Source organism: Malurus melanocephalus, unplaced genomic scaffold (genome assembly GCF_030028575.1).
Source record: "Malurus melanocephalus ecotype Western Australia unplaced genomic scaffold, MMel_1.1 scaffold_381, whole genome shotgun sequence".
NCBI classification, from domain to species: domain Eukaryota; kingdom Metazoa; phylum Chordata; class Aves; order Passeriformes; family Maluridae; genus Malurus; species Malurus melanocephalus.
In genome coordinates, this window is record NW_026623613.1 from 519,480 (window position 1) to 531,718 (window position 12,239).

The window sequence follows — 12,239 nt, forward strand, 5'->3', positions numbered from 1 at the left end:
ACACACTCTGCAGTGTTAATACTTGTCCTTTGCTGTAGGACCATCTATGAAAAGCTGGCCAACGCTTTCACAGAAGAACAAGCTGTGCTGTATAACCAGCGTGTGGAGGAGATCTCACCCAACATCCGCTACTGTGCCTACAACATTGGTAAGGGAAGGAGGGTCCCAATCTGTTCCCAGGAAAGCAATATTGATCTAGTCACATCCTGGTCTAAGTGACATTGAGGCCACAATATTTTGGACAAATTCTGCATGTRTTCTGGTGCAGTTYAGAAATRGAGAAAGGGCCTKATTTTACARCAGCACCTGTGGTTACRTGTAGAAAGACAGAATAACGGTTTRTGGTAGCTKGCCTATGAAGTCAGAATGAAATTGCAAGTTTGTTCYTAAACTGCCAGTATAAAATCTAATTACTAGTTTTTTAATTTTGAAGTCAAATGKAAATGTGCTCTCGATTTCTTGATTCTTTCAGGTGACCAGTCTGCCATGAATGAGTTGATGCAGATGAGACTGAGRTCTGGAGGCACTGAAGGTCTTCTTGCAGAAAAACTGGAGGTAATTTATTTGCATGCTTCAGCTTGAAATATTCATTAACACAGTGCTGAGAATGAATATTGCTGCAGCAAACCATTCCAGAGCCAGAATAGAACAGAAGTGAGCAAGCAAGCCTAGGCTCTGTGGGAAACAATACTTTCCCAAAAAGCCCTTTGATTTCAAAATAGTCAAGTCTAACATGAATTCAGGAGGTTCMGTTTTGGATCCCTGTAAGTTCAGGCTCCTAAGCTCAGTGTGTTGTGTGCAGGCATTGATCACCCAGACTCGGGCAAAGCAGGCAGCCACGATGAGCGAGGTGGAGTGGAGGGGGAGAACTGTCCCCGTGAAGATTGACAAAGTGAGGATCTTCCTGCTGGGGCTGGCTGACAACGAGGCAGCAATTGCTCAGGTAACCCAGCAGCCCCCTCCAGCACTGCCCTTCTGACCATCCTCTTTCCTCCTGTGCAGTACCTGGTACCTGGACTAAAAGCTTTGGAGTAATCTTTTTGTTTCACACTTGGGGTTGGAAGGCTTAAGGTAAAAGTGGGAATACTGATTATAACCCAAAGCTGAAGTGTCAGCTGGGGAGAGCTCTCAGTCTGCTGAGTGGGGCAGTCTGGGAGATCTGATTATTCCTGCTCCTTGGAACATTCTGTGCTGCCTTTCAGCAGCAGGGTGATAACCATTATTATTAGTACATCACTTGGAAATGAGGGTTGCCTTTTTAAGAGTTACTGGTTTTGAATTACTGTTTTTAATTTCCTTAAGCATCTTGCTCAAATGCTCCCTCCCACTTCAGAGCAGCCAGAAGAAAATAGATACRTATTGACCACGTCTTTTTCAGCAACAAATAGTAATTTGCCAGGTGTAGGAGGTGCTGTGAGATTAATTCCATTCTCTTATTGACTTAGGAAATCTTMAAAATGAAATGGATTAATAAATGTCAGGATGTAAAATCAATTTCAGATGTAATGGTTCTAAAATGCTTCATAGAATCATAGAATATCCTGAGTTAGAAGGGATTAATTAAGTCCAGCTCACTGGAACTTGCAGTGGCTCATACTGTGCATGTCTTTAGTATTATAGTCAAGTTTTCCACATATGTTCTTTTCCCTTGRAAATGGTGGCCAGATGGTGTATCTTGCTTTTCAGTGGCTGCATACACAWTCAGAGTTTGAAAGGACACTGAAAGGATTTTCAGTAACAACTGTTGCCACTAAARATGGGATTTTTTCAGCATTAAAAACCTTTTATCACTACAAGAATAACGATGATAAAAATGTAAATTAAAAAAAAAAAACAACCCTACAAAGGGGTGAGACCAGAGCAGGGGATCGTGGTAAGAAGAGTGTGAATAGGATAAACAGGATGTGGCTGGGTAGGAAACCTGAGTGTTAMCCAGTGTTAGGAACTGGATGTTGCTGAATGGATTTGGTTTTAGGAAGCACCTAWGTGTGGCCAGCAGGTGGAAGTACAGCTCAGAGTTCTGTGTTCCCTCGTTTAACGTCCATCCTSCCAGGCTGACAGTTGGACTTTTTCAGTTTAGTTGCTCTCTAAAGCAGTGGCAGAAGAACCAGAATTCGTTCTCATCCTGCTTTGGGTTCTTGGGAGCTCTGAYTAAACACAGGAGTTGAGTGCAATGGTGAGAGCTGAGCATGCAGCAGCACTATTTATATTCCCAGAGGGCTAAAACTTGCCTTTTTGGCAGCATTCTGTAGTTGTGTCAGCTGTGATGGGCAACCCAGCTTCAGCTGAATGAATTGTAGTTCCTGGGATCTCTGGCACCTTTCTGCTCATCTTCACTGAGCTGAAACCCTGCCATAACAGCAGTGCTCTGCAGGGTTTAATTAGGAGTAAAACCAGTCTGTTTTGTGTAAAAACAGAGTCTCCCAGTGCAATTATACTATTGCCTTTGGTGTCTTATTGGTAATGGGAGGAATGTAACAAATAATCCAAACTGAAACAGGAATCCAGGTTTAAAATTGCTTCTGTCAGTCTTTTTGTAGATTTGAAGGCATGGCTTTGAGGGCCCATTGGCTCTCACCAGGTAAAAGTGAGAGGGCAGTGCGACACAAATGTGCTCCTATGTGATATCGCCTCAGAGATTTTGTGCTTATCTCTAGATTGCACCAAAAATGTGTGTAATAACTATCAAAGAAGTTACACAGTGGTTTAGAACGAAACAAAACTGACAGCTGAGCCCTCCACACCTTTGGAATTGGGTTCAGTGGGATTGRTTTCCGTGAATCTGTGTTGTTCTGTTAGGACACTTGAACTACCTCAAGCATCTCAGTTCTATAATCTGATATCTCCCAAATCAGAACATGTGTATTTATGCATAGAATCAGCCTAAAGAGTTTTTGCTTGGGAAGGAAAGCCTTTGTTTCGTTGCAGGGCCCAGCCCTTGCCCTGTTTGCGCCTGAGTGATGATCTGGCCGTGTCTGTTTTCATTTTTGTGCTTACAGTGAAATTGCTGTGCTGCTCTGGGTGAGGTTGAGAATGCAGTCAGACTCGTCTCTGGTTATTCTCCAGAGTCAGTCCCACCTTAGAAATTCTCACAGTGAATCTTAAATGAAAAACAWAAAAAACCCCAAACCCCAAAAACCGCCTTCGTCTCAGGATACCTGAGGCTTTCTGAGGGAGTCAGAGTAACAATCCTGATTGGATTTGCAAACGTGGGAAGTGGAGAGGCAGAGACAGTAGAGCTGTACAGAAGATAAACAAGTGAGCATGGTTTTAGGCAGTTTTTTTTTATTCATTTGGACAATTGCAAATTTATTGCAGCAAAGATTATGTTAYGCTGTTACCTGACATGGGAGTGGTRGAACCCAGTGCTGTGCTCTTGAATCCTTCACTCGTTGAGGTTGGGATTTGCTTCTGAGCACTTYTTTCTTACTGAATCAGTGAGAGTCTTGCAAGTTCCACCTCTCAGCATCTGAATGAAAGCTGAGTTTGGGAGGTTGTTTAATTGGGTACACAATATTCCAATAAATTAGACACAGATCAGGCTTCAACTTGTTTTGTAAAAGTCGTTTTCAATTTCGGTTTTGGGGCAGAAGGCCAAAAGCTGCTTCACTTTTTTTTTACTTAAAACTTACAGTGACAGCAGAAAAGCACTCAGTCATTCCTGCTGCTATAATATAGGGTTACTGTAAAAAATGCTTCAAACAAGCAAGTTACTGCCACTGTGAGCATTGCTAGAGTGGGAGTGGAGCAAAGATAATCATCTACATGTTCTTACCACATGGGAAAAATTAAATCAGCATAACAAAAGCTGTCTGCATTGGTATTTTGCCAGCTCAGGACTGCTCAGCTCTTCTGTTGCTGCACCTTTCCCACAGAGCAGTGCAGCCTCAGCTCAGGGAGCAGTGTAGGTGCCATCCAGGAAGGGAAGGGARTTGCTGGGAAGGAAGATAGCTGGTGCAGGGATGAGGCCATGAGCTGTGTCTGCTAGGCCTTCAGTGATGCTAAATTCTCAGCACTGACCCCATTCCCCACCATTCCTGGCAGTTTTTACCCAAGTATGGGTTTGCAGACAGGCATGGACTGGAGTTCAAACTACCCATGTACCTTAAAGTCATAATTTGGGAAAAAAAATTGTTTAATCCCCTCAGTTAAATCATRCTCATACAAAAATTTCTGATTTCTAATCTATCTCGAATCTCCTTTGCTCTTAGGCAGAAAATGAGGAGACAAAGGAACGTTTGTTTGAGTCTTTACTCAGTGAGTGCAGAGATGCCATTCAGGCTGTTCGGGAAGAGTTGAAACCAGACCAGGTAAGCAGCAAACATCAGTTTCTACTTCCAGCCACGTAGTGTTTCTTTGGGGCTGATTCAGTGTTCATCTTGCTGGGATTTCTTTAATAAAGATCTGCAAATTTTGAATTTATTCTCTTYTGAACTGGAGTSGGGGAATAGCAGTAGAGAAGCCCTMCCTCTTTTGCCTGGAAGTCTGTTACAGCTTCCATGGTTTGAGTTATTTCTGTGTGTTTCTTCCCATAGCTGCCAGTTTTAAGTAAATCATGCAGTTTTTTGTTTCYAATGCCCACAGAAGCAGCGAGAACACTCTCTGGAAAATGATTCTGGGAAGGTGTCCAACATCCAGTACTTACACAGGTAATAGGCAAACATTGCTKCCAGTGCTAGTGTGAAGAAGCCATATTCTTATGTCAAGATTTTTTTTTTTGTTGGTTTTATTTTATGAGACTTGTGTTCTGGCATCTCAAAGGATGACTGTACAGATAAGAATCTTTTGGGCAGCTTTGTAAACATTTTACTTCAGACTCTCACATTGACCTTCCAGATGTTTTTCTGCCACMAGTTCAGAACAGAGAGCAATGTCTGAGGAGCTCTGACAGTGCTGATGGGGTTTCTCTGGTTTCTTTTCAGTTATTTGACTTACATCAAGCTGTCCACAGCCATCAAGCGCAACGAGAGCATGGCCAAGTCCCTGCAGAAGGCTCTGCTGCAGCAGCAGCGCTCCGACGAGGACGGCAAACGCTCGCCACGGCCACAGGACCTCATCCGCCTCTACGACATCATCCTGCAGGTAATGCTGAAAAAACAGCCAAATCTCCAGCCTAACCAGAGAACTTGGGTTCTAAAGGTTGTTGTAGAAAATGCAGCACTGCAAAGTGAGCTACCCTGAAGTCTGAAKAGCCTACAAGTGCCTTGAAGATGTTCAACATGTGCATGAAACACAAAAAAACTGATTCTAGTTGTGAGCAGAACTTGCTTCTTGAGTGAGTGTCCTTGTCTGTGCACTCTAACACAGTTTTAAAATAGTTTTTCTGASTCTTTTATGCAGCACACTCAGAGCTGCCTTAGTTTCTTCTGGCCAGGGAAAGTAGCAGCTAAAAATACTTGTTCTTCATAAGCAGTTTCTCAGTTTCTACTATAACTTTTCAGTTAACTGAGGCAGCCTGTGGCCGAAGCAGTTGTGAATGGGAGAGGGAAATGCCTTATGAAAGAATTAGCTCATGTGAAATCTAAGGAGTCTTTGTCCTAATTCCTGTTGGTGTCAGGAAGTCTGTCCTGAGGGCAACTTGCACAAGTTTCAATGAGAGTCCTTCACAAGGTTAGAAAACTGATAATTAGAAAACTGGAAACTATTTCCCTGGGAGTGTACTGTTGACTTGTCAAAAGGGGCAGCTTTCTCTTAGTCCAGCAGATTCCAGAGGAAGGCAATGCCTGCATTTGTTATTCTGACTCTCTTCTGCACAGAACCTGGTGGAACTGACACAACTTCCTGGCCTAGAGGAGGACAAGAACTTCCAAAAAGAGATTGGATTGAAGACACTCGTGTACAAAGCTTACAGGTGACTGAGAAACAGCCAGGTTTTCTTTAGCACACATGAAACCTTCAAAGGTTGTAATTTCAAAGTACTGTGTGCTGTTCAGGCCTTTGATGCAAAAAAAACCTTTTTTTTTAAATGGAGACTGGATCCTAAAGGGAAATTGCCCAGTGCTGTTTAAGGATATCTCCTGCTCTCAGTCATTTCAGTTGGCAAAAAGTGTGGATAACAAAGGTATCAGGAATCCATTTTGGCTGTTGCAGGTGTTTCTTCATTGCCCAGTCCTATGTCCTGGTAAAGAAATGGAGTGAAGCCCTCGTGTTGTACGAGAGGGTGCTGAAATACGCCCGCGAGGTCCAGTCAGGAGCTGGAGCTCACAGGAACAGCTTGAAGGTAGGAACCCAGTCCTGAAGCTGAAGTTTATGAAGCAGCTCTGTCCCACTATTTATTGTTAATGAGGTGCCAGGTCATTACAGTTCAAGACTGATCTTTAAGTATGGAGAGGGGTAATGTTCCTCACAGCAGAGACTTTCTGGTGACATGAGAGCACTTCACCTGGCTGCTCTCTTGGAGGAGGGGCAGACTTGGAGACCCACTCCAAAACAATTTACCACTTTTACTCACCTATGCATTTTCTTTTAGAAAACTTCTGTAGTGCCTGAAGCACAATGCTGTAGCTTTTCCCCTTTGATAAYACAAGGAGTTGATTTCTTAGTTCTTTGTCAGATTTACCTTTGCTCTTACTCTTAAACTGGCACATTTCAGGCTCTCAAATAATTTTTTTCAATGCTCTAGGAGCTGCCTGATGTTCAGGAACTCATCACTCAAGTCAATGCAGAGAAATACTCCTTGCAAGCAGCAGCTATATTAGGTGAGTAGCACAGCTATACTAAGACYCTGCTCTAATGTATCTTGACTAATGCCCCTGCAGCTATTTCATTCCTTTTATTTCATTCCCAAAGTTCCAAATGTTTTCCCACTTCACTCTGATTCACACAGGCTGTGGAAAAGTACTTTCCCCCCTAGTTCTAGCTGCCTCTAGCTGTGTGTTGTGCAGGCAGTGACTGGACACTGGCATCTTGCTCCTTGCCCAAGGATGTGGAAACCCTTCCTGGGGATGTGCACCCATTTTGGGAACCTRCACTGAACAGTTCAGTGTTCAGCTTTTTTGCTGCAAAGACATTTGCCTTGCTCATCCTAGTTTTTCCAGTTTGGGAGAGTTACTGAGAAAGGGGAGAGCAGTGATGTCTCCTTTTGTCAGTGTCAGCCTGGTCAGCAGAACTTTTGGGGATGGATGATCTTTGTGATTTCTTGGGCCGCTGTTTTTGCTGTTCCTGCTATAGGAAAATCAGGAAAAGGAGTGTGCTGCCTTCTTTATTGCCTTGATGTTGCTTTAACAAACCCCACGGGGGTGTTCTCAGCTTTTCTTTGTGGCTGACTCAGAGTCTATGCTGCTTTCTAGAGCTTCTCATGATGGTGTGAAGGAGAAGCTCCACCACTGCAGGGCTGTGTTGGCTGTAGATGAGTGTGTGTGGTCCTTACTCTAGAGATCAAATTGATTCTGCTGAAAATACTGTCCTGTGCATCCCAGAGAGCAAGGATCATGGCTAAACTTGGAGCACAGCTGGTTCCTGAGACAATCCTACTCTGCACCAAGGTCAAGCCTGTTATTCTTACCACCTTTTGTTCAATTTTGCAGATGCAAATGATCCTCATGAGACTGAGTCTCCATCTCAGGTCAAGGATGGCAAGGTAAGAACGAGGAGCTCTGGCAAATTCCAGTTGTGCTCTTAATGAACATCACCTTCATCCTGTTACCACTCTAACCACACTGTGTGTGTCTCTCCCAAGTCAAGAATGTCACACTGATCAGATCATGTCTGGTGTATTTAGGAGATTTTATCAGGCTTGTTTTCCCTCTGCACATGCTGAAGGTAGCTGCCACAGTGGGGTAGGAGCTGAGAGGCTGCTTGCAGCTTCTAGTGTGGCAGCTTGCTTTATTTAGCTTTCTCTCTGCACATGGGAAAGCTTTCCAGAGATCCTGCAGCTGTGCTTTGACAGGAGTTTGAATCATTTTCAAGGTCTGCAGAGGCCTCACAAGGGAGCTTGAGCTTCTCTTGTCTCAGTTGCTGCTCAGTCCTCTTTGCTTGTTTAACCCTTTTGATGAGCYTGGTGATTAATTTGTGTCCCTGCCTCTGTCTCTTGCAGCCACTCTCRGAACGGTTTGAAACTTTCTGCCTGGATCCTTCTCTGGTCAGCAAGCAAGTCAGCCTCGTGCACTTCCCACCAGGATTCCAGCCCATTCCATGCAAACCCTTGTTCTTTGACCTGGCCCTTAACCATGTTGCTTTCCCACCTCTGGAGGACAAGGTGGAGCAGAAGGCCAAGAGTGGCCTCACAGGATATATAAAGGGCATTTTTGGATTCAAAAGTTAACCAGGACCCTCTGAGGAACAGAGGTTTTATTCTGTATTGAAGGCAAAGCTCCAAGAGGTTCTAGGACACCAAAAGCTCCACCTGAAACCAACAGAGGGAAGTTTTACCATCTTCTCCCCCTGTGACCTGTGTTTATGTCTGTGCACTCACATTCTCTCCCAGTGTATTAAAGACAAACAATTACTCAGAAACAAACGTACACTATAAATAGCTGAAAATAACCTGGAGCACAGAGAAATTCCATTCTGCCTGGAGAAGTTTTGTGATCAGTGGCCTGTTCAGGGCTGCTACACATCTTACCATGGACCAGGGCATCGATGTGATTTGATTGCTTTCTCTGCCCCATTATTTGACACTGTAATTTGGTATTTTGGTCTGAAATTGGGGTGTAATTGGGAAACAGAGGCAGAAGTAGATRCAGAACTACACAAGCGAGGTGAGGCTCCCACACAGTGGCTGTGGAACAGTAGCCAAGGGGTCAACTTCTCCTTCCCTTTCAACTCCCAGAAGTCTGTATTTTTTTAAAGAATGTAACATTCAGAAATGACAAAACAGAGCCTCTTTCCTTATGAATAAGGATGGCAAATGTGAAATATTAATGGTTACCCCTGTGGTGGAGGGTGGATTTGTACTCTGGGCCAATAGCACCCTTCTTTGTTCATACACACACTTTGTTAAATACCCAAATACAGTATAGAACCTATTCCTAGAAGGATTTTCCTGGGACACTAGCTTCATGGGTGGCTTTAGAAATAGCTACTTGCTCTTCAWGGGAAGTTGGGTCTCTCGGTGTTTGTTTTGTCTCTGGTCTAAGCCTTGCCTGAAAAAAAGATGATCTTTTTCTGGAGTTCATCTGTTGCTTTGTTCCTTGTTCCTGGTYAGTAGCTACACCCGAAATGAGGGATAAGGAACAGGAAACCAGTAGGTTTGTGAATGATAATTCATCTCTGTCATGCCAGACAGCTTTTTTTATAAAGCACCCAGGTGCCACGGGGATGGGCACTTTGAAAGTGCAGATWATTTCATAATTGTTATCACTTCAACAGGAATAAACCCCACAGCACATGGGCAGAACTGTTCCTAAATAAAGTACTTGGAAGTTTCSACCAGCACTGTGTGAGTTTTCACTCAGCCTGTAGCTGGCAGGTGAAGCAACAGTTGGTTCTGATTGTCTGCACTTGGTGTTTTTGCTCCATTTTTGGGCATTGGAATTAAGGTTGGAAACAGGATTGTTTTGAATGATTGGGTTTTTGTTATATTGGGATTTTTCCTTGCAAGGTGCATGTCAGATGAATGGGGGGAGTTAACAATTCCCATTATTTTAATGTGAATGTTCACTTTGTTCCAAGTTGATCTGATTTGTGAGTTCTCCAAGTACAGAAGGACTCTGTACTCAGAAAGAAGTAGGAGGAGGAAGAACTTGTTGTTCATGTTTAATTTTTGCCACATGGAAACAAAATGGGAATTTCTGGTGGTGTAGCCAATTCCCTTTGCCTCTGGATTCCAGAGGCATTTTACAGGAGAAAGGGAAGGGTAGAGGTGAAAGAAATGGAATGGCCAGGTCAAAGTGGAAGAGTGTATTCATCAGATGGCAATTTTTAGAAAACTTGGTCTTGTCTGGCAGGTTTCTCTTCCCCATGGAGCCCATTTCCTTCTAGGTAAGGAAAGGCCCACAAGAAACAGGCTCACCTGGTCACTGTGTCCAGCTGAGCTGYTCTTTCCTTCTCAGCTTTCAGATCAAATCACAGAACTGTTGTGTGAGGTTTGCACCAAACTYTGCTTTCCTTCCACGGATCTGTGTGGTGCCTGGATTGATTCCAGGGAAACTCCTGCTGCAGCCACTTTCTAGTTACAGTTACTAAAACCTGAGAGCAATTGGCCTCCTTATGCCRAACATCTTTTGACAGATAACTGATGAGTTGAATGCAGATAAGAAATTTGAAAACAATAAAGTTTTATTCCTGACCTCTGAGGCGTGTAGTTTGTATRAGGAACACCGAGCACTCTTTGCCTCCCGAGCAGTCAGGGATCGAGGTCACACCATCACCTGGGGCTGCTGAATCCCTGGGGAATGGCCACTTAGCTTTGGAGGAGGATCCTCTGCCCCAAGGGTCAGATAACACCAGTCTGAGGTGACCTGGCTTGTTTGTTTTGGTGTAATGTTAGTGGAAAGTGAATGGAGTAGGGTTTGTGAGCGGTAGTGTGGCTTAAATCACATGGATGGTGCTGATGAGGCACAGGAAAGAAACTAAAATTGGTAAAAAAAAAAGGAAAAAATAGTTATTAAAGTCACCTGTATGATGCACAGACCAGGCTGACAAAGAATACAGAGGATTTCAGCCCTGTTGTGGAGCCTGGGCTGGCACAGGTGAGGCTCAGGCAGCTGCAAGGGGACAGCACAGGCAGGTGTAACACCTGATGTGCAGAACAATTCCCCTGGACATGCCCAGGTGTGTGTTRGGCCTGGAACAGCCAGGGCAGGGTGCAGAGCACTGATTTGTGGGGCTTGGAAACCTCCCTTGGAAACTTCCTTATTGCCCTGCTCTTTCATTGCAGTTCCTTTAAAGTGCTTGCTCTCTTTCCATGAATTAATTGGCACGGAGGCCCTGTGATTGCCCTCAAAACAGGAAACTCCGGCAGAATGGTCAAGAGGATTGCTTTCAATCAACTTTTCCGATGGAGTATCTTTGGGATTAGGGCTGGAATTTTAATTACAGGCTGAGCTGGCCATGCCTGGTACCACTGCATCTATTAAAATARGAATGAGATGTTCATTGTGGCCCTCACCCCACCAGCAGTGCTAGACCTGTGTCTGAGCTGTGTTTATTTCCTGTCGTGCTCTCTGAGGGGTCTGGRGAMTCRTGGGACACAGRGRAARCGAYGAGCATGAGGCAAAGCAGGCAGTGWGRGAACTGAAAAGTGGTGYATGGAATTGTTACAGTCTGGCCTGAGAACTCCTAAATAACAGTGCCTGCTTTAAAACAAGGACTTGGGGGTGTTTTAAACAAGGGATTCTGTTGCTAGAAAATGGTTGCCTAATCCAGGCTGCTCCAGCTATGGGGTGGGCGCTGTTGGGGCATTTGTGGCTGTGTCTTGAGCAGGTTGTAGGTTCGGCTGGCAGGGCTACAGCTGCTTGAATTGAGGTGTGGGAAGTCCCTGTCCAACTGCAGTGGGAGTAGAACTCATTCCTGGGAGAAGATGCATCTGCTGGRAGATGCCTGTGCTCCCTCTTGTGAGCTGCCCTGTCAGCACAGGCACCCGGGGGCTCAGCCGGGCTGTAAATGGGGAGTTTGCTCCTTTAAGGAGTGATTTGATGTGATACAGACTCTGCGGCTGTTCCTCTTTCTTCAGAATGGGGTTGGTTTCAAACAAGAACAGCTGGAGGTCGGGTTTTATGCCGAAGAAAAGCTCTTTGTGACCGGGAGGGAAGGAGGGATGGKTGGTGGGATSTCRTGGAAGGGGAAGCGGTCGGGGATGYCGGCAGAGCTGGGCAGAACAGTGTTCTCACTGTTCTCGGGCTGTCCTGCGGCTGCGGCAGGAGCAGCGCTCTCTCCCGGCTCTGCCTGCTCCTCCCTGCCCTGCTCCGCGCTGAGGAGGTTCTGGGGTTGCAGCTGCCCAAAGCGGGGCACAGCCCGGCATTCGCAGGGCTCGGTGCGCTGTGATTTCACCCGGAGCTGATCCCGCAGAGCTCGGGGGGACGCCCCTACAGCCGAGGTTCCTGCTGGGCTCTGCCGTCTCGGGCTCACCCAAACCACGCCGAGGGTGAGCAGGTTTGAGAAATGCAGCCCCTCCCTGCCCCTCTCCTTTGGGCGAGGCTTYCTGRSYCTGACTCTGCTGCTYTGTGCCTGAGCAGAGGCTCGGTCCCTCTAAGCCGCTGGGTTCAGCTACTCTCACTCGGCTCTTGGGGAATTGACTCACGGTGGGATTTGGGTGGGGACAGAGCAGGGGAGTCCTTGTTCTGGAGCATCCAGCCCCG

General features: G+C 45.4%; 1 protein-coding gene across 1 annotated transcript in view; it reads left to right on the forward strand.

Annotated features, from left to right (window-relative positions):
• Nucleotides 1–10,228, forward strand: part of SRP68 (signal recognition particle 68) — a 15,090-nt gene extending 4,862 nt beyond the window's left edge. Inside the window, exons 5-15 of the mRNA XM_057378962.1 lie at nt 14–148; nt 473–555; nt 803–943; nt 4,212–4,310; nt 4,585–4,649; nt 4,923–5,082; nt 5,757–5,851; nt 6,091–6,220; nt 6,623–6,698; nt 7,527–7,579; nt 8,036–10,228. Coding sequence (XP_057234945.1) covers nt 14–148; nt 473–555; nt 803–943; nt 4,212–4,310; nt 4,585–4,649; nt 4,923–5,082; nt 5,757–5,851; nt 6,091–6,220; nt 6,623–6,698; nt 7,527–7,579; nt 8,036–8,263 — 1,265 coding nt within the window. The 3' untranslated portion in view covers nt 8,264–10,228. The remainder of the gene's footprint in view (nt 1–13; nt 149–472; nt 556–802; nt 944–4,211; nt 4,311–4,584; nt 4,650–4,922; nt 5,083–5,756; nt 5,852–6,090; nt 6,221–6,622; nt 6,699–7,526; nt 7,580–8,035) is intronic.
• The last annotated feature ends 2,011 nt before the right edge of the window (nt 10,229–12,239 follow it).